General features: G+C 41.8%; 1 protein-coding gene across 2 annotated transcripts in view; it reads left to right on the top strand.

The window, feature by feature from the left end:
- Positions 1-20,064, top strand: part of TXNRD1 (thioredoxin reductase 1) — a 116,928-nt gene that overhangs the window by 31,788 nt on the left and 65,076 nt on the right. For both annotated transcript variants that reach the window (XM_082739075.1, XM_082739076.1), the window contains one exon: positions 1,551-1,611. In XM_082739075.1, the coding sequence (XP_082595201.1) occupies positions 1,551-1,611 (61 nt within the window). The remainder of the gene's footprint in view (positions 1-1,550; positions 1,612-20,064) is intronic.

The following is a 20,064-nucleotide window of genomic DNA, read 5'->3' as shown; positions in this document are numbered from 1 at the left end:
TTACAGGCAACGTTGACCATCCTCTGTTTTTATCAATTAGAATATTCTGGAAACTGGTGCTAATGAAATTCAATACAGATCTTTAATCTTGTACTGTGGAGCAGTATGAAAGTTTCATCAGAGCTAAAATTACCTACCAAAGAGTTTCTTGAAGTGGGGTCACGTGTATTCTAGAATCTAGAGCTGATATTTTCTACATTTCCCATATTGTCAAATTTTGATACTTTTAGGAGCTGTTTTTAGGATTACTCTGGGAAACTTGTTTTTTGTAACAAACTGCAAATGGTTTATTTCTAAAATTAAGTGGCTGAGGAAGCCTTAAGACTCCATGATTTTATATGTGTTTGAACTTTTTTTATTTTTAGTCTTAGGAAATGAGCATTGGAAGATGAGTTGACTTTTGTCCAGATGGTCTCCCAGCTGTAGCTTTCCCTGCCCTTTCCTTAAAGTCCTTCTTACTCACCGCATCACTCTTCAAAAGGATTCTTATCTTTTTAACTGTATGTTGCCGGGGAGCTAAATTCCAACCAGGGCACAGATATTGCTCAGTGAATATAAGAGGAGGGCCACCAGAGCGGTGTGAATGAATCTACTTTCCCATTTTTATCAAAATCTTGTCTTTGGCCCTATACAATTGATAGAAATCTTTTAACCTACCATTTTAATAGTTAAATTAGAATGGGAAAAGAACACATTCTCCGATTGTTAATTTTTGTGAACTCCAGGCCATAGTTCTGAACTTTTTCCTTTTATTGTAGAAGCTGGAGGAAATGTGGGTCTTAGCTGTCCTAAGGCATTAATGACAGGCTATTGTGTCTTACATATAAATGTCATTTTAAAGGTTTTTTTTAATAAGTAATTTATGTGTTATTTAGTGGTGCAAATTTGGCAAAAGTAACTCTTATCCTTTCAGTAAAATTTTTTTTTACAATTTTTGTGTAATCTTGGGATGCCTGGGTGGCTCAGTTGGTTAAGCATCTGCCTTCAGCTCAAGTCATGACCGCAACATCCTGGGATTGAGTCTCACATTGGACTTCTTGCCTAGAGGAGGTGCCTGCTTCTCCCCCTGCCTGCCACTCCCCCTGCTTATGCTCTCTCTAACACATAAATGAAATCTTTTAAAAAAATAAGTTGTGTGATCTTGAATGTATGACTTTTGTTGATTTGTTGGTTGAGGTTTTTTACTCAGCTAAAAAATAAATACTACTGTAGAATATAGTTTTTTTCTTAGAGTTTCCACATATGTTTTGGAAATATTACATATTCCAGTGCCTTTGAAAACATGGTCAGTATTAATCCCATTTATAGTGGGGTAGATGGAGTCACTAAAAATTCAAAATGTATTTTATGAAGCTATATAGGTGAACCATTGAACATAGAGTAGAACCAACAGACTTCAGATACCCATTGATTATCATTACTGTCGACAGGGAGAGTCTTGTGGGTTGTTTAAAAATGGGCTGGTAAGTTTGCAAAGGAAAAACTGATTAAAGAGGAAAGTAAAAAGCTAGAGAGAAGGCTTAAAAAAAATTCTCCCCTTGTTTTTCCAGGTGAAGAAGTTATTTAAGTCGATGTGTGTTCCTTATTTTTTGCTCGAACTTGATCAAGCAGGTAAGATTCTGCTTAATATGTGAATTACATCTGCTGACTGTACATTTTATTTAATCTACTTTGTGTTTTTTTGTGTGTTTTTTTTTGTTTGTTTGTTTTGTTTTTTGGTGAGGTTTGTATTGTTTAGTGAGCTTTTTCCTCTTTTTGACCCTTTGACTGGGCCATTCCCTGGGACTAATGATCATATGTGGCTTTAGTCTACCTCGTTTATAGCCTTGTTAGGAGCTTCCTGTTGTTGAAATTATTCTTTCTATTAGCCTTGAGTCTAGTTACAGTATTTTCTGGTTTCATAATAACTTTATTATTTTTGTAACTTTGCCACCTTTCTGGTAAGTCATACCAAATAGTATTTGAAAGTAAGAGAGAAGAGACTTGGCTAGAAAGATATGGTAATTGGGATAGAAAGCTCATTTCTAGGGTCAGGAAGAAGGAGGTAGTTGTGGGTCAGGAAACTCTTATTTGATGCTTCTAAAGGCATGTTCCTGAGCATAGAGAGTCAGGTAATAGCTGCCACCTATTGAGGGCCGGTGGGTCCTGGAGACTGTGCTGGGCTTGTATGCAAAGCCCTTAATCCTCACCAGAACTCTGCAAGGAACTTATCCCCATTTTACAGATGAGGAAATTGAGTTCCAGGAAAATCAAATCTCCTAAAATCATGTAAGTAGTGGATCTGTAGTTTGGACCCAGGCTTGTTTAATTCCAAAGTCTGCGTTTTTCCTATAATACTGTGCTATCTCCCCTAGCATGACATCATGAACTTCCTGTTTCTCTGTCAAGGAATGTTCTTGGTCCCAACACTCCATAGTATATGGAAGGAAAGCCCAATAACTAAAATTTCACGTGGGCCCAAAAGTAGACTTTTAAAAATGTATGTTTTCCTGGGAGAGGTAAGTCAACTTGCAGCTTGGTGTGAATCAGAAAACTCGCAACAAGCTAATTAAACTAACAAGATAAAGCAAATGAACGTATCTGTTAAGGATGGGAAAATGACAGGACGTAATAATGGAAGAGTTTGGGTACTGCGGAGGTACCAGGTGCTTTGGGGTAAGAAGGCAAAGACTATGACCAAAGTGCCAAAAGTGGATGGGAGACCAGTAAAGGTGAGTGTCGTCTACTCTTGACATTTTAACTCTGGCAACACTAATCAGACCGGAAGCTCTTTCCCTTTACTGTGGAAGTGGCTGTGGATCTGCAGATCTCAGCTGAGAGCTCCCACTCACCCCTTGGTGAAGTCCTAGCTAAGAAAACCTGAAGTATGTGAGCTGGGATAGGTTTGACCCAAACCAGCTTCTGTAGCTGAAAGTGGGGAGCCTTTTGCTGAGTGAGAGAGCTGGCATCCTCTTTGTCCTCACTTGCTGCTTCTTCCCCCCAAAAAAGCTGTCTTCTGTCTCATGCTTACTTAGAGGTTGGACTCAAGGCTAATAGGAAGAGCTTGTAGGAACAGATCAGAATTTATAGAGGAAGGTAGTGGTTCTCAAAACGTCTGCACACCCCTGGGCGGGGGGCTGCATCTTTTTGGGGGTTCCTCAAACTCAAAACTGTTATCTGATAATGTTTAAGATGTTATTTACTGTTTTGACATTTCCACTGATGGTGCGAAAGCAGTTGTGGGCAAAATTCCCAAGGCTTAATGTGAACCAAACTAGGGGTGCCAGATGGTGCTAGGTTATATTATAGTCTTCACCATCAAGCTGATAAAAAAAGAAAATGGCGATTTTACCTAAGATTATTCTGGAGGAAGAAGTATTACCTTTATTAAGTCTCGACCCTTTGAGTGTACATCTTTTCATATTGTGTGTGATGTGGGAATTGCACATCAAGTATTTTTGTTGCATGAAGCACGATGGTTCTCTCAAGGAAAAGCACTTGTACAGTTAATAGTTTGCGTTGCAAACTGAACTAGCTACTTTTCTCGTGGATACCATATATACTTGGAAGAGTGAGTGACAGTCAGATTATTCAAATGATTTGGATTATTCAGACTTTGGTATCTGGCAGACATTTCCCCTCAAATGAACAAAGCAAGTCTGTCACTTCAAGAAAAACTACTGACAGTGTTCGTTGCCCATGATAAAATTTGAGCTTTCAGGTGAAAATAAGAATTTTGGAAGTTGTACCTCGCATGTGAGCTCAATAGTTTTTCAGTACTTAAAGATTTTTCTGATGAGGCTGGATATAATATTTATGAATGTAATTTTTTGATGTTGTGGATTAAAATATGTCAATGTTTGAAAGATCTGTATAACTCAGGAAATGCATATTTTCTGAATGATCAATGTTTAATCTTACAAAGTTGTTCATGGGTAAAAGAGCCATTCAAAGTCGAAGATAGACCACATGTGACAGAGTATGAAAAGCTCATTGATGTGGTTTCAGATTCTACATTGCAACTTACCTTAATCAGCTACTACTTGTGGAGTTTTGGTGTAGTATCAAGGAATATCTGCAGTTATCTGAAAATATACTACTAAATATTTCTCCTTTTTCCAACTACTTGTGTTTGTGAGAATGGGTTTTTTTTCATATACTTCTACTAAAACAACATATATTGCAATATATTGAATGCACAAGCAGATATGGGAATCTGTCTTCTATTGGGGCATGTGGGTGGCTCAGTGGGTTAAAGCCTCTGCCTTCAGCTCAGGTCATGATCCCAGGGTCCTGCGATAGAGTCTGGCACTGGGCTTTCTGCTCAGTGGGGAGTCTGCTTCCCTTCCTCTCTGTCTGCCTCTCTCTCTGCCTACTTGGGATCTCTGTCTGTCAAATAAATAAATAAATAAATCTTTTAAAAAAACCCCAAAACAAACAAAAAATAAACACCAAAAAATTGCAAAAATGTAAAATAGTGCTAACCTCATTACATTTTTTTTGACTTAGAAAATATAGTTATTTTTAATTAAAGCATGTTATTTATGTTAACACATAATGGGTTTACTATTATTAATTTTAAGAGGATAAAAATATTTCTAAGATGTCTCGGTTTTAATTTTTAATGTTTATTAATATTAATAGCTATAACCCATATAAAATATTCTTTGGGGTCCTCAATAATTATTTAGGAGTGTAAAGGGGTACCGACACCAGAAGTTTGACATCTTGAGTCCCAAGGCAAGTAGGAAGTGTGAGTGTTACTCTAAGTACTTTGGGGGCAGCTGGCTGGCTCAGTGGGAAGAGTGTGCAACTCTGCATCTCAGATTGTGAGTTCAAGCCTGATGTTGGGTGTAGAGAGTGCTTAAAAAAAAAAACTTTAAAAAAATCTGAGAAATTTGGATTCTGTGTGATTTACCAGTCTCCAGCACTGGAGGCTTACTGTACAACATGTGCTGGGCCTCAGCCAGTCACACAGGAGAGATGCAGGATCAGGGATGAGGTAGGTAGTGATGTCTGCAGGCAGCTCCTCATTACAGAGCTGGAATTGCTGCTGCGGTCTCTACCTGCTGGTTTTTGTTTTTGTTTTTGTTTTTTTAATTTTAATTTAATTTAATTTTATTATTATTATTTTTTTCTACCTGCTGGTTTTGTCAATGAACAGCCCCTTACTGTTTCGGCCTGGCTCCACGGAGAATGCTCCACAGGCATTACTTTGTCACCAGTCTTGGCTACCGAATCTCCCCAGTGCTTGGATCTTGGTAGGTTCTCATGGAGCCAGAGCATCATTTGGTAGGCAGGGGTGTTCGGGATAGAGTCAAGGGGGTGCATTTTTTCATCCAGCGTGTTTACTGAGTACTTGCTGAGTGCTAGGCTCAGTATGAAGCATGGGAAAGAGAGTAGGGAACCTCCCCTCTCACCCTGAAAGTTTCTTCTTCCTTATTTTGGGCTGTACTTGGACCAGTCTCTATACATTAAGGTTATTATTTGAGAACAACCATCAGGATCAACTCAGATCAACCAGGACTGGTATTGGAGAGAAGAGCGCCGCACCCGAAGGCATGGCATTAGAATCTGTGCGTGGGCAGCGGTAATGGGCACGCACGCCCTCCTCCCTGCGCGAGAGGCTTATGCGTGTCCTCGTCCTTAATCTTCAGAATACCATCAGGGAGGTAGGTAGTGATGTCACCTTCTTATGATGAGGAAACAAAATGTGGAAAAGTATTCATGCAGAGGGAGGTTGGCTCGCTAGTGAGCCCACAGGTAATTCCTGATGCCTCCCCTTGGTGTCCTCTGATTACCTCCTCAGAGGCTTTCATGACTCACCCGATCTGCCTCATGTGTGATGTATCACACATCATAGTATCATAGTGGTATTGATACTATGATGGCTGTTCCTGGATGGGCCGGTGGCTTCTTGTGCCCGGAGGTGGTGCTAGCTACCTCCGTGCTAGCTGCACCTCAGGTAGCCCTGTGGAAGGGCCATCACTCACAGAGCTCATTGGTCTAGGAAGCCTCGCTCTTGGCTTTGATCTTGAGAAGCGGTGTAGTCATCTTCATTTGGTCGGGTAGCTGCTTGCCGCTCTTCAGCTGTCCATGTGGAAAACAGATATGAGGTCGGAGAGGACTCGTGTGACCATTGCCAGAAGTGTATCTGGATGCCATATGTCACTCACTGGCTTGGGGGTGCTGATGGGTGTCAGCCTTGTCCCCAGCTTGCTTACGGAGGGCACGGCTTTAATGCCTTCAGCAAGAGGGACAGGAACTGGCCTTGACTTACTCACATTTAAAGTTATAGTGAGCATTTTTAAAAAATGCCTATGTTTCACATCTCTCTGACTTAATCCTCACAATGACCTTGTGAGCTTGCCGAATGCAATTCTGCTTTTTTTTTTTTTTAAAAGATTTTATTTTATTTATTTGCCAGAGATCACAAGTAGGCAGAGAGAGAGAGAGAGGAGGAAGCAGGCTCCCTGCTGAGCAGAGAGCCCGATGCAGGACTCGATCTCAGGACCCTGAGATCATGACCTGAGCTGAAGGCAGCGGCTTAACCCACTGAGCCACCCAGGCGCCCCACAATTCTGCTTTTTAAGCAAGGAAGCAGATACTCAGCATTTTAGTAACTTGCTTGGTGTTGCTGGGCCAAGCCCAGGTCTGTCTGGTTCCCTAGCTGCCTCTTCAGGGACCGCTTTCTTTAAACAAACAAAACCCCCTCACATTCCGAGGTACCCTAGGCCAGCTCAGGGCTCATCACATGGGTATCGATGTATATTCATATGGCAGGTGTGTTTGGGGCACCTATTTATGTGCTAAGCACTGGCAGAAGGAAAAAGATGAAGAAGGCACAGCCTCGTTCTTTAAGGTCATTCTGTTTGTTGGCATCTGCCTCCCTTCTAATTTCAGTGTGATCTGGTACCCGGAGAGGCTGCAGGATCACAGAGTACTTGTGATCGCATGTTGCACAGGTGTTTTCCTGATAGAACAAAGTGGCGAGTAAGGAATTCACAGCTGTAAACAAAACAAATCAGAGAACGTCCCAGCTTGTTCACTTAAAGCGACTCTAGTGAGCCGTGACCGGCAGGGAGAATGATGAGAGACAAAAGTGGAAAACTAAAGAGGCTTTATGCTATAGAAGTGGGGGTCTGTGGGAGGTGGCTCTGTTTATTTCGATGAATGAGGCTCAAAATGTTCTTTAAACACTTTGATTTTGCCCGTAAAAATGTTCATTTTAGAGATTATGTAGAGTGCAAGAAAATGAAACACAAAAACCACATATAGTTACATCCAGAAAAGAACCACTATTAATATTTTTGTATGCCTTTTATGTAGCCTGTGTTCTGTTTTGTTACTTTAAGATATTTTGTATGTTATGAGACGTTCTTAATATTTTTCTCGGTTGCTGTAAAATATTCCATGTAATATTATTATTTAGCTATCCCTCTTTGGTGGACAAAGTCTTTGCCAATGTTTTGCTATTATGGAATAATAGGTTAGAAATATTTTTCTTTGTACCTAAATTTTTTGTTGTATTTAAAATTCTTTATTGTAGGATAGATTACTAGAATCGATACCTGGCTCAGAGTATTAACATTTCTAAATTTCTAAATCCTTTCACAATGAGTTTTCCCATACTTACTGAGTATTAAGAAATAAGAGGTTTTAATAAAAAAATTATCGTTTGTCAATCTGAGAGGTTAAAAAAAAGTCTTTATTTTAATTTGTATTTCTTTGATTATTAATGAGGCAGTTTTTTCTATATGTTGTAGCACATTTTCTGAGTTTTATTTCATTATCTGAATTGTGTATTCATGTTCATCATGGAATAATAATAGTAACAGGAACCCCCCTTATTTAAAAGATTCATTTATTTATTTATTAGAGAGAGCACGCGCACAAGCAGGGGGAGTGGCAGGCAGAGGGAAAAGCAGGCTCCTCGCCTGATGCAGGCCCAGGACCCTGGGATCATGACCTAAGCTGAAGGCAGACACTTAACCAACTGAGCCACCCAGGTGTCCCTCTGTGAATCTTTTTTTTTTAAATTTTACTTATTTATTTATTTATTTGACAGAGAGAGAGAGATCACAAGCAGGCAGAGAGTCAGGCAGAGAGAGAGGAAGGGGAAGCAGGCTCCCCGCTGAGCAGAGAGCCCAATGTGGGACTCGATCCCAGGACCCTGGGATCATGACCTGAGCCGAAGGCAGATGCTTTAACCCACTGAGCCACCCAGGTGCCCCTCTGTGAATCTTTTTTAATGGATACATATTACACGAGTTAGGGGCACCTGGGTGCCACAGTCGGTTGAGTGTCTGCCTTCTGCTGGGGTCATGATCCCGGGGATCATGGGATCGAGCCCTGTGTTGGGCTCCCTTCTTGGCAGGGGGCCTACTTCTCCCTCTCCCTCTGCCTGATGCTCTGCCTACTTGTGCTCTCTCTGTCAAATAAATAAATAAAATCTTAAAAAAAAAATTATAAATCTAGCTTTTTCATATGCAAGTACATTGGGAAGAAGACATTAATTAAACACTATGTTAGATGCATTATATACATTATCCTGTTTATTTTTTTATTTTTCTAAATTTATTTTTATTGAAGTAAAATTAACATACAGTGTTCTATTAGTGTCAAGTGTGTGATATAATTATTCAACAATTCCATACATTACTCAGTACAGTTTTAATCCCCTTCATCTTCATTTTACCCATCCCCCCTTCTTCTCTTTGGCAACTACCAGTCTGTTCTCTGTACTTAAGAGGTAAACATTATCCTATTTGATCCTTCCAACTGAAACAGAGGGACAGCATTATCCCACCTAGCATGGATTTGAACCTAGGTCTGAGTGATACCAAAATATATTTTCTACTTCTTACTTAAGAGAAATCCTTTCATAAAAGGTATGAGTCGTTTTCTTAAATAATCAGCTTCCCCACCCACCTTGCATTCATTCCAAAACAGAAATGTACTTGAATAGAAGTGTATATGCACAGATTCTTACGTGAATGCTACATAACCATTGGTCTCTGTGCTCTCAGTGCTCTTTATATAAGAGCAAAGCATGCACAAGCAGTTCAGTCAGTGCAGTGGATATCTCCACAGACAGCACCAAAACAGGTGTAGAGTGCGCCTGCGTGGCTCAGTGGGTTAAGCCGCTGCCTTCGGCTCAGGTCATGATCTCAGGGTCCTGGGATCGAGTCCCGCATCGGGCTGTCTGCTCAGCAGGGAGCCTGCTTCCTTCTCTCTCTCTCTCTGCCTGCCTCTCAGTGTACTTGTAATTTCTCTCTGTCAAATAAATAAATAAAATCTTAAAAAAAAAAAAAAACCAGGTGTAGAAAGAAGTCTTGGGGTTGGGGGCTGTATGTATGTAAGTTAGTGAGGAGCACTAGGACCTGTAAGGTCATTAGCGTGGGTCAGATCAGAGTTCAGCAGGAAGAGCCTGCTTGTATGACCTTGAGCAAGTTGTCTGACCTCTTTGTGCCTTCATTTCCTCATGTGTGAAATGGAGATAATAGAAATATCTGCCTCACAGAATTGTGTGGTTAAACTGGTTAACACCGGCCGTGCTTAGGGCAGTGGCTCATGGATACTGCCATAAAGGGCTTCCTGCTGGGGTGCCCGGGTGGCTCGGTTGGTTAAGAGGCTGCCTTCTGCTCAGGTCATGATCCCAGGGTCTTGGGGTCGAGTTCTTTCTCTGCTTGCCACTCCCCCTGCTTGTGCTCTCTCTCTCTCTCTCTCTCTCTCTCTGACAGATATATAAATAAATAAAACTTTAAAAAAAGGATGCACAGGGTTTTTAATAGCATGGGGAAATTTTCTGTACTATAATGTTTAATGAAACAAAGTAGAGAGTTTAAAATGTTTTTTTTTAAAGATTTTATTTATTTATTTGTCAGAGAGAGATCACAAGTAGATGGAGAGGCAGACAGAGAAAGAGGGAAGCAGGCTCCCTGCTGAGCAGAGAGCCTGATGCGGGACTCGATCCCAGGACCCGGAGATCATGACCTGAGCTGAAGGCAGCAGCTTAACCCACTGAGCCACCCTGGCACCCTAAAATAGTCTTTATAGAATAGTCCTATCTTGTTTCTAAAAGGAAAAGGACTAGAGAGAAATTTACAAGATATGAATAATCCCTCAAATATTTGTGTCTCTACCTTGCTAGTGCAATAGGCACTGAGGAAAAAGAGGTAAGTAGGATCTGATTCTTCGTCAGGGAAAAGTTGTCGTTTTTTAAAGATTTTATTTATATATTTATTTATTTGAGAGAGAGAGAGAGAGAGAGTAGAGGGAGGCGCAGAGGGAGAGAGAGGGAGAGAGAATCTCAAGCTGACTCCATGTGAGCGTGGGGCTAAGACCCTGCCATCATGACCTGAGCCGAAATCAAGAGTTGGACGCTTAGCCAACTGAGTTATCCAGGTGCCCCAGGGAAAAGGCTTTTCTTCTTCTTCTTCTTTTCTTTTTTTTAGTTTAAATAAGGGAGACAGTCACAATTCAGTGTAGGATGAAGTAGAGGGAGAAGTCAAACATGCTGCTTTACTTTCCGTTAGGAAGAATGGAGGATGCTGGTAGCAGTCACTGAGGAAGGAGGCAGGAGTTAGTCTAGGGGAGATGGTGAATTTGGTTTTGGACATGTTACGATTGTCTAACATGGATTATAGGCCAGTAGGTACATAGGTCAGGATGAGTGGGAGATACAGATCTGGGCAGGTTGACTCTAGGGGAGGTGCGGAAGAGCACTCAGGGAAAGTCTGTGGACTGAAACAGGAGACTTAGATCGTGATTGCATCCAGATGCTGAGATTCTGAATGACTTTTTTTTCTTCCTTTGCTTTATTTATGTATTTTTAAAAATTCCTATAATGTCAACATGTTTCCTGTAATGTAATAAAAGTGTTTCAGTTAGGATTTGGTTTGCCCACATGTGGCAGCAAACCCCAAATAACAGTGGCTTATACTAGATATAAGCTTATTTCTCCAAGTGGCTCAGTCAGTTACGCATCTGCCTTTGGTTCAGGTCATGATCCTGGGGTCCTGTGATTGAGTCCCTCTTCGGGCTCCCTCCTCAGTGGGGAGTCTACTTCTCCCTCGCCCTCTGCCCCTCCCCATTGCTGGCTCTCTTTCCTGGACTCTATCTAAAAACAAACAAACAAACAAAAAAAGCTTATTATTTCTCTCCCACCTAAAAGAAGTCTAGATGGTATGGTCTGTCCAGGGCTTTTATGGTGCTCCACAGTGCTAGATCCAATGTTGAATCCTGTGTTCATGTTCCACACTCCTCAGCATTTGTCTTCCATCTTGTGTTCCAAAAAGGAGGGTCCAAACTTCAGCTATCAATTGAAAGAAGAGCTGAAGGAGGACTTGTTCTTTCCCTTTAAGAGCATTTCCTGAAAGTTGCACTTGATAGTTCGCTTATATCTTATTGGTCAGAATTGAGTCCCTTAGCCATATATATGCTGAAGGGAGACAGAGAAATGAAACCTTTATTTTGGGAGTCAAGTCACAGGTAAAAATCAAGAGTCTGGTTAGTGAGTGATGCTAATAACATCCTGGGTTTGCCAGCAGAATTTGCCAGCTGAGGTTGGTTCATTTGCAGATTAGTTTAATAATTTCCATATGAGCCGTACATTTGTCTCCTATTTAAATCATAAGTATAGAGGCACCCTGCTATGGTCATTAGATGATGGTAGCTGGAAAATACTTTGCGGTCTTAGAAAGGCCAGTGACTGAACAATGACTGAACTAGAGGTCTAGTTATCTCACTTAATGGCTAACACTGAACCTGACTTTTCAAGGATGAGTAGGAGGTAGTCCAACCTTGTCCACTGCAACACAGCCTCAAAAGAGTTTCTGAAAGATTATTACAGATATTGTAAATCCATAGATAAAGAAGTTCAGAAATCTTTTGGTGGAGAGCTACAATGTTCTCATTTATAGTGGAAAAAGTTGGTCTTAGTACATCTACGGTTTCAAATGAGACATAGATCACTCTCAGCTCAAATCAGACTCTGGATGATCAGTTGCCATCCAGGAAGATCCAAGGCCACTTCATGAGGTGACAGTAGTCTTAAATATAACTTGTAGTCATCAACTGTCTAGGGATTCTGGAATTTGGGCTCCTGGGATAATTAGAGGCAGACATTCCTTTTCTTCTTTTTTTATAAAGATTTTATTTATTTTTTTATTTGTCAGAGAGAGAGAGCACAAGCAGGGGGAACAGCAGCAGGCAGGGGGAGAGGCAGGATCCCCGCCGAGCAAGGAGCCCGATGCAGGACTTGGTCCCAGGACCCTGGGATCATGACTTGAGCCTATAGCAGATGCTCAACTGACTGAGCCATCCAGGCATCCCAGAGGCGGATGTTCTTAATATCAGCTACCTAATAGGGTTCAAGAAGTTAGAGGTTAACAATGGTAATAAACTGTATGGCTCCTCTTTCATCTGTAGGATCTAAAAACTATTTACCACTATTAATTAGTACTCATACCACCCTTTGGCTGCTGGTAAGGGTGGCTGATCTCCAGGTTTTTTCAGATGAGACATCTAAGAGTTGACTTCAAGAGAGCCTGTGTCTCCTGAGGTTCTGCTGGCCAGTGGTTTTCTGTATTAAAAATATTTTCTTTACAAATCAAAACCACAGTGAGATACCACCTCACACCAGTCAGAATGGCTAAAATTAACAAGTCCGGAAATGACAGGTGTTGGTGAGGATGCAGAGAAAGGCGAACCCTCCTACACCGTTGGTAGGAATGCAAACTGACATATATATACATATATATACATATATGTATATATATATGAAATGCTAAACAAAATAAGTCAGTCAGAGAAAGACAATTATTTTATGATCTCATTGATATAAGGGATTTGAAAAACAAGACAGAGAATGATAGGGGAAGGGAGGGGAAAATGAAACAAGATGAAACCAGAGAGGGAAACAAACCATAAGAGACTCTTAATCTCCGGAAACAAACTGAGGGTTGCCAGAGGGGAGGGATGTGGGAGGGAGGGGTGGTTGGGTGATGGACATTGGGGAGGGCATGTGCTATGGCCAGTGCTATGAATTGTGTAAGCCTGATGACTCACAGACCTGTACCCCTGAAACAAATAATACATTATATGTTAATAAAAAATAAAAACCAGAAAACAAAAAAAAACATTTTCTTTCCTCGAGAATTGGGATGCGACACCAAGAGACCTAAAACAAAGGGAGTGCAGTGGGGGGACTCTTTCCACGTGCTCCAGTGTGTGTATACTTTGTGTACATGGACGTGCAATTCGAGATCCACGTACTGATTCCTTGAGAAGTTCCTCACGTCTTTTCCATTTCTTTTAGCAAGTTGTTTAAGGAAATTGCATTTGTCTTCCTGCAGGTAAAGAACAAGTTCTGAGTAATGGGGATAGATAACTGGGGGAAAACGGCATGCTTAGCCATAGATTGCTGATTAAAAGAAAGATGACTAGGTTGCCCTTGGATTAAGTTTGGAAGATGAATAGCTTCCCCCTGAATTAAGTGTTGAATAGCGTCTCAGGTAACACGTTTTTGATGGTTACTGTGAATAATTTGTCAAAGGAGGAAATCCTATCTCTTAACCACTCTGTGGTCTTCCTAGATTTACACTGTGTGTGAGCACATGATGATGATAATAACTCGGACATTGAACACCTACCACATTCCTAGCCCTTTACATCTCCTCACTCATCTAATTCCTGCTGCTACCCCGTGAGGTGGGGGTGCTAGATTTATCACCATTTTATAGATGAGTAAACAGAGAGGGAACAGAACTTGCCTAAGGGCATGCATCTTGCGCAGAGAAGCCTGATTCTGTGACTTCAAAGGACGTTTCCCAACTACTGGGCCAACTACTGTCACTAGAAAGCTGGATGATGCTGTGGGGTCAGTCAGATATTTACAAAAGAGGAGACCTGGACAGGTTTGAAGGTAGGAGGGCTTGAACAGTCTTGGACAGAAGATAGGGAGAGGATGTGTAAAGGATGTGGGTTCCCCTAACACCGCGTGGAACTGGAATAGGAATAGGTTGTGGGGCTCTGGTGCTTAAACAGAGGTAGAATGATCTATAGTCTTCTGAGATTGAGATTGCAGTCAAGTGTGAGGAGGAGGTGTAGGAGGGGAAAGAGCTAGTACCTGATGACCTTGAGCCTTTAGGGGTTGTGCTGGATGGAATTGCTCCATTGTTAAACACGGAGGAATTATGCAAGCAGGTTGACAGCTGGAAATCAGCCAAAGTGGGAGTATTTATACCGCAGAAATTGGCAAAGGCTACAAATTCTGCCCCTAGCCTCCCAAGCTGGTTGACCAGAACACTCTGGACTTCTTCACTTCATTAACATTTGAAAGCCTGCTGTAGTGCCAGTTGAATTCAAACCCCAAGTGTGAGCTACTGTGGGTAAGGCGCTGTGCCAGGTACTGGAGCAACGAAGACCCGGCCCTCAGGTGAAAAATACCGTAGTGGAGAGGGGAGAGTATGAGACGGAAATCCTGCCCTAGCCGTCAGACCTTGCTTGGCCCACTCCCTTAAACTTGCTTTCCTCGTCTGCGAATGGAAATAGTAATACACATCTCAAAGGGTTATTGCCGTGATTAACGAGAACACGTAAAGCTCCTGACCCAGACATGCTCCGTAAGTGACTCTTCTCAGCACAGCAGACATGTAAACAGTTTTAATGTAGGTTGATGTAAGAAATTAAAGAGTGACTGGTTCTGTGTTTGATCAGAGAAGGCAGCACAGAGATCGTGATCCCCCAGGCAGGATTTTGACATTTTCAGAGAGGATGTTTCATGGATGAAGTCTGCCCTGGTCTTTGTCAGGACGTTAATGGGTTTTTTGCTTGTGTGTTTGTTTTATTTTGTTTTTGTCCCTACAGCATGTTGCTTTTGTCTCTTTTTGGCTACTACCTCATTAGATATTGTTGAATTGTAAGACAGACAATGTATTTGGAGATAGGCACACATGATTTTTTGTTTTTTTGTTTTTAAAGATTTGTTTGTTTATCTATTAGAGAGAGATTGAGAGAGCACAAGCAGGGGGAGCAGCAGGCAGAGGGAGAAGCAGACTCCCCACTGAGCAAGGATCCTTCTGTAAGACTAGATTCCAGGACCCTGGAATCATGACCTAAGCCCAACACAGACGCTTAACTGACTGAGCCACCTAGCTGTCCCAGGCACACCTGGATTTATATCCTAACTCCAGCACACCTGTTTTGTGACCCTTGGCAAGATTCTTAAGTTCCTGAAATTTCAGTTTCTAACTTTTTTTTAAAGATTTTACTTACTTATTCATTTATTTGACAGAGATCACAGGTAGGTAGAGAGGCAGGCAGAGAGAGAAGGAGGGGGAGCAGGCTCCTTGCTGAGCAGAGAGCCCGATGCGGGGCTCGATCCCAGGACCCTGGGATCATGACCTGAGCCGAAGGCAGAGGCTTTAATCCACTGAGCCACCCAGGTGGCCCTCAGTTTCTAAGTTTTAATTTGGTGTAATGGTTAGATGATTTTTGAGGATTAACTGAGAATGTAGGGAAAAGAACCAGACGCTTAGCTGCCTTGTGAACCCCAAAGTGAGCTCAACATATATTTATAGTTTCATCTCCCATTATGCGGAAACGCACCATTTCTTTCCTATGGCTGTGTCTTTGTATGCACTGCTCTCTCCCTAGAACAAATTCTGTTGAAGAGCTAGAATAGCATCATGATGATTGCCAAGGACCAAGGGTCAGTCTCAGCTCTGCCAATTGTTATTTAGGCCGCAGTGGGCGAGATAATTATCCTTTTTAACACCTCAGGGGTTTTTTTGGCAAGCACTGAAACATTCTCCGGCATTTCTCCCACTCCTATTACTTTTACCTTCATTATTCCTCAAGATACGTTTCAAATATCACTTGCTTTGTGAGGCCTTCTCCAATTTTCTCATACCATTATTTGCTTTCCCTACTTGAAGTTGATGGACCACCACGTTTTGGTGAACACTGTGGTGAGCATAAATAATCCTGGAACTTGCCTACATGGGGCAACCTACGTTTAGACAAATTAAACTTAGATAAAATAAAAGCATCAGATGCGCAATTGCACTAGCCATATTTTAAGTGCTCAATAGTCACATGTGCTTAGTGGGACAGTGCTGGCTGGACAGTGGTTGGGTTGGACCATGCTGATACAGAACATTTCCGTCATCATAGAAAATTCTGTTGAACTGTGCTGTTCTGGGGGGAGGCTGACTTTGATCAATAATCATCAATAAAAATATAATTGCAGTTATGATAAGTAGCAAGCAGAAAGCATACATGGCGACCCGAGCATTTCACTGGGGGATGTGACCTGTGTGATGGCTTCCTCAAGGACTACTTGCTTGAACTCAGATCTGCTGAACGACTGGCAGTTGGCACAGACCCATGGTTAGGTAATTAAAGAGACTGAGAAAAAGGCCAGTGGCTGGGGTCTAGAGATGGACGGCAGGTTTGGGTGTGGTAGAGAGGTACAAGTACCGCAGAGGATCTTGTTAGAGAGGACATGAAGGAGCTGAGAGGCTGAGTAACTGGACAGTCTAGTCACTGATAGATGCTGGGTTTGATTGAAGTCCGTGCTGCATCACAGATGCATAGTCAGAGGACTTTGCCTCTGTAGTGACCTCCTCGCACTCCTTTCTTCTTAGAAAACTGCCAGATTTCCCTCTACTAGGTTGGCTTTTCAGCATAAATGTATTATATTTCATATTTATATCATATTATATTTATTGTATTTAATATTTGTTTATATTGTTTATATATATAATATTATAGATTTTCAGCTCTAATAATTTCCTTCCTGGACAAAACTAAACGACGCACCTTCCTTGATCCTACATCCTTCTTCAGCTACTTTCCCAGTTTTCTGTTTTTTGTTTTTTAAGATTTTATTATTTATTTGATAGAGACAGAGAGAGCACAAGTAGGCAGAGCAGCAGGCAGAGGGAGAGGGAGAAGCAGACTCCCTGCTGAATAGGGAGCCCAATGCTGGCCTTGATCCCAGGACCCTGGGATCATGACCTGAGCCGAAGGTAGAGGCTTAACCTACAGAGCCATCCAGGTGTCCCCCACCCCTACCTTTCTGTTTTTGTAGAAAAAAAAAAAAGAATATATGGCTATACTCACTCCCTCCGTGTCCTTTTTTCCTGTTTCTTGTTGAACCTCCTCTAATCAGGCTTTGTTTCCTCCCTCATTTTCACAAAAATCAGTAATGACATCCATGACTCAGTTTGTATCTTGGACTATTTCTCAGCAGTACTTGACATAGTTGGTCTCCCTCCTTTGGGGAGCGCTTCTTCACTGGCTTCTGAGACGCCACATTATCTTGGTTTTCCTCCCACCTCCCTCGAGTTTCTTCTCAGGCTCCTTTAATGGACCCTTCCCCTCCTCTGCACTCTGCCAGGGCTCAGTCCCGACTGTCTTCCACTTCTTAACTATATTAACTCCCTGTGTCATTTCATCTAGTCTGATGTATGATCGTTAATCTTAATCTGGTTGTTTAGCCAGACACCAGGGCACATGTTGCTGTGAAGGTATTCTCTGATGTGATTAATATGGAAAACAGTAGACTTTGAACGGGGCAGATTGCTCTCCCTTAATGCCAGTGGGGTTTGTTCAGTCAGTTGAAAGCCTTAAGAGAAGAGATAGAGGTCTCTTGAAGAGGAAGGAATTGAGGCCGCCTTGAGACTCAAGACCACAACATTAAGACTGCTGTCATTTCCAGCCTGTTGGACTGTCCTGTAAGTTTGGGACTTGCCAACCCCCACAATCCTGAGGACCAATTTGTTTCCCTCTCTCTCTCTGCATGCTGTTGGCTCTGTTTCTCTGGTGAACCCTGACTAATATACACAGTATTAAAGATCTTTTATATTTGACTCCCAGATTATTATTTCTAGCACTGACCCCCCCCCAACCTCCATCCCCACCCCCCTGCTCCCCACCGACTCCAGGTTTGCACACCAGCTGCCTACCCACATCTCCATTTGGATAACAACAGGTCTCTCAAAACCATACTGTGGATTTGTCCCAAACCCTATTTACCCAGTTGCCAAGGCTAAAACTCTGAAGTCATCGAATCTTCTCCTTCTTTTATGTCCCTCATTTCACCCACCTGCAAAATTTATGAGCTTTACCTTCAAATATCTCTTCTTACCCCTCAACCCAAGCCTTGCTCATCTTTAGCTTGGACCACCATAACAACTTTCTAGCTGGTCTATGCTCCTCCATTCCAAGTCCCTACTGCCTTAATCTGTTCACACAGCAGAACAAACCTTCTGAGATACAAACTAGATTACTTCCCTGTCCTATCTTGTGATTCTTTGGCTTCTTTTCACATTTAGGATGAAATCCAAAGTCCTATGGCCTTTGCGTTCTGGCCTCTGGCTACTCCTTTGGCTTTATTATCTACCACTTTCTTCCTTGTTCACTGGGTTTTAGACACACTGATTCTCTTGTGGACCTTTGGACAAGTCAAGCAGGCTCCCAGTTTAGGACTTGAGCACTTCCTGTTTTCTCTGCTTAGGAAGATCTCCCCCCTCATAAGTCTTGCTCCCTCCTTTCACTGGTCTCTGTTCAAGTGCCATATTCTTGGATCATTCCTAACTTCTGTACCCTACTTCTTCTTCAGGGTACAAAGAATTCTTTCAAAACAGGTTCCCCCCCCCCCTCCCGTGAAGGGGAACAATGAAATGGGGTGGTAACTATGGGGCTGGGTACATGGGCTCATGGGAGACTTTTTTTTTTTTAAATGGGAAAACTACAGTATCTATATGATGAGAGAATGATCAGGCAGAGAACATGAAATTGATGATGCCGGAGAGGGAAGCTAATTTCAGGGGTGAAGTTATTGAAGACTGAGAAGGCAGGAAGAAAGGAGAATCTGTACAAAAGTGGAGGAATCGGCCTTCATTAAAACAGGGGTGAAGGTTGAGAATATGGCAGCTTGGTAATTGAGAGGAAAATGGGAGGGAGTTCTAGACAGAACAATCAGTCAGGCAACTGATTCTATTTTCTTAAGGTAGAAAGCAGGTCATGAGTTAATGGTAAGGTATAGGTGTATGAGAGGTTTGAGAAAAGAGGAGTAAGTATGAAGTATTTACTTTGGAAACTAAGAAAACAAATCTACCAGAGACACAAAGGACTGCTGGGCAGCTTTGGGGACACATTGAAGTTTGGGATCTTGACTTTGAAGTGACATCACTTTTCATTTCTGTATTTTCTCCAGTAATGTTTTGTTGTATTAGTAAGGTATGGAGTTTGTGGAGAGCTAGGTTTAACAAGGGTGGGCCTTGTCAGTACAATTGAGGAATTTGGAGTTTGAGGGTCTTGAAGAGCTACAAGTTTTGAGCAGAGAAGATTTGAAGGTCAGGAAGATTGTTCTAGCTCAGTGTGGTGTATATGTGTGTGAGAGAAACTTATTATAGGAGGAATGGTAGTTTAATACAATAGGGCCCTCAATCAGATACCTGCCTACTTCTGTTTACAGTGTGCTTACAGGAGAGCTCCGGAACATTGAGGATCTTTTCCAGCCTTTCTGAGTAACTTGCTATATATATAGCAGGTTCTGGGACAAGAGTTGGCCTCCCCCAAACCCTCTTGGATTTACATGATTTATAATTATTTTTAGGTGTTTGGGACCCCCAGAATAGGGAACAAGCTATCAGCATTGGGTGGGAATCAGAGGTTTCCCAGAAGACATGACATTTCAGATGAGCTTTGAAGGAGAAGGCCTTAGGGAGGAAGCTTATTTTAGGCAGTGTAATAACATGAGCTCAGTCAAGAGATGTTAGAGTTAGGTCTAGACCAAATGCGGTGTGATGAGAAATGGTGGGAGATGAGGTACTTCTCCCATTACCCAGAAACTAAGTAGCTAAGGAGTTCTCTGTATTTTGTGACAAGCGTAAGGCATCTGAGCCCTTAACTGCAGCAAGAAAGGTCTGAAAGAAAAGTGAAGATTTTTGAAAATGATTTTTGAAAGTGATTTTTGTTAACTTAAAAAACAAGCTATATGGAGCAACTCTAAGTATTTGTGTTATAATTTGCTCACTTAAGAACACTGAAGTTAGAAATGCCTTTTTTGTT

This window comes from Mustela nivalis (assembly GCF_964662115.1).
Source record: "Mustela nivalis genome assembly, chromosome: 7".
Classification (NCBI taxonomy): domain Eukaryota; kingdom Metazoa; phylum Chordata; class Mammalia; order Carnivora; family Mustelidae; genus Mustela; species Mustela nivalis.
Note: the sequence above shows the minus strand (reverse complement) of the source record. Positions and strands in the feature narration are given on the sequence as shown.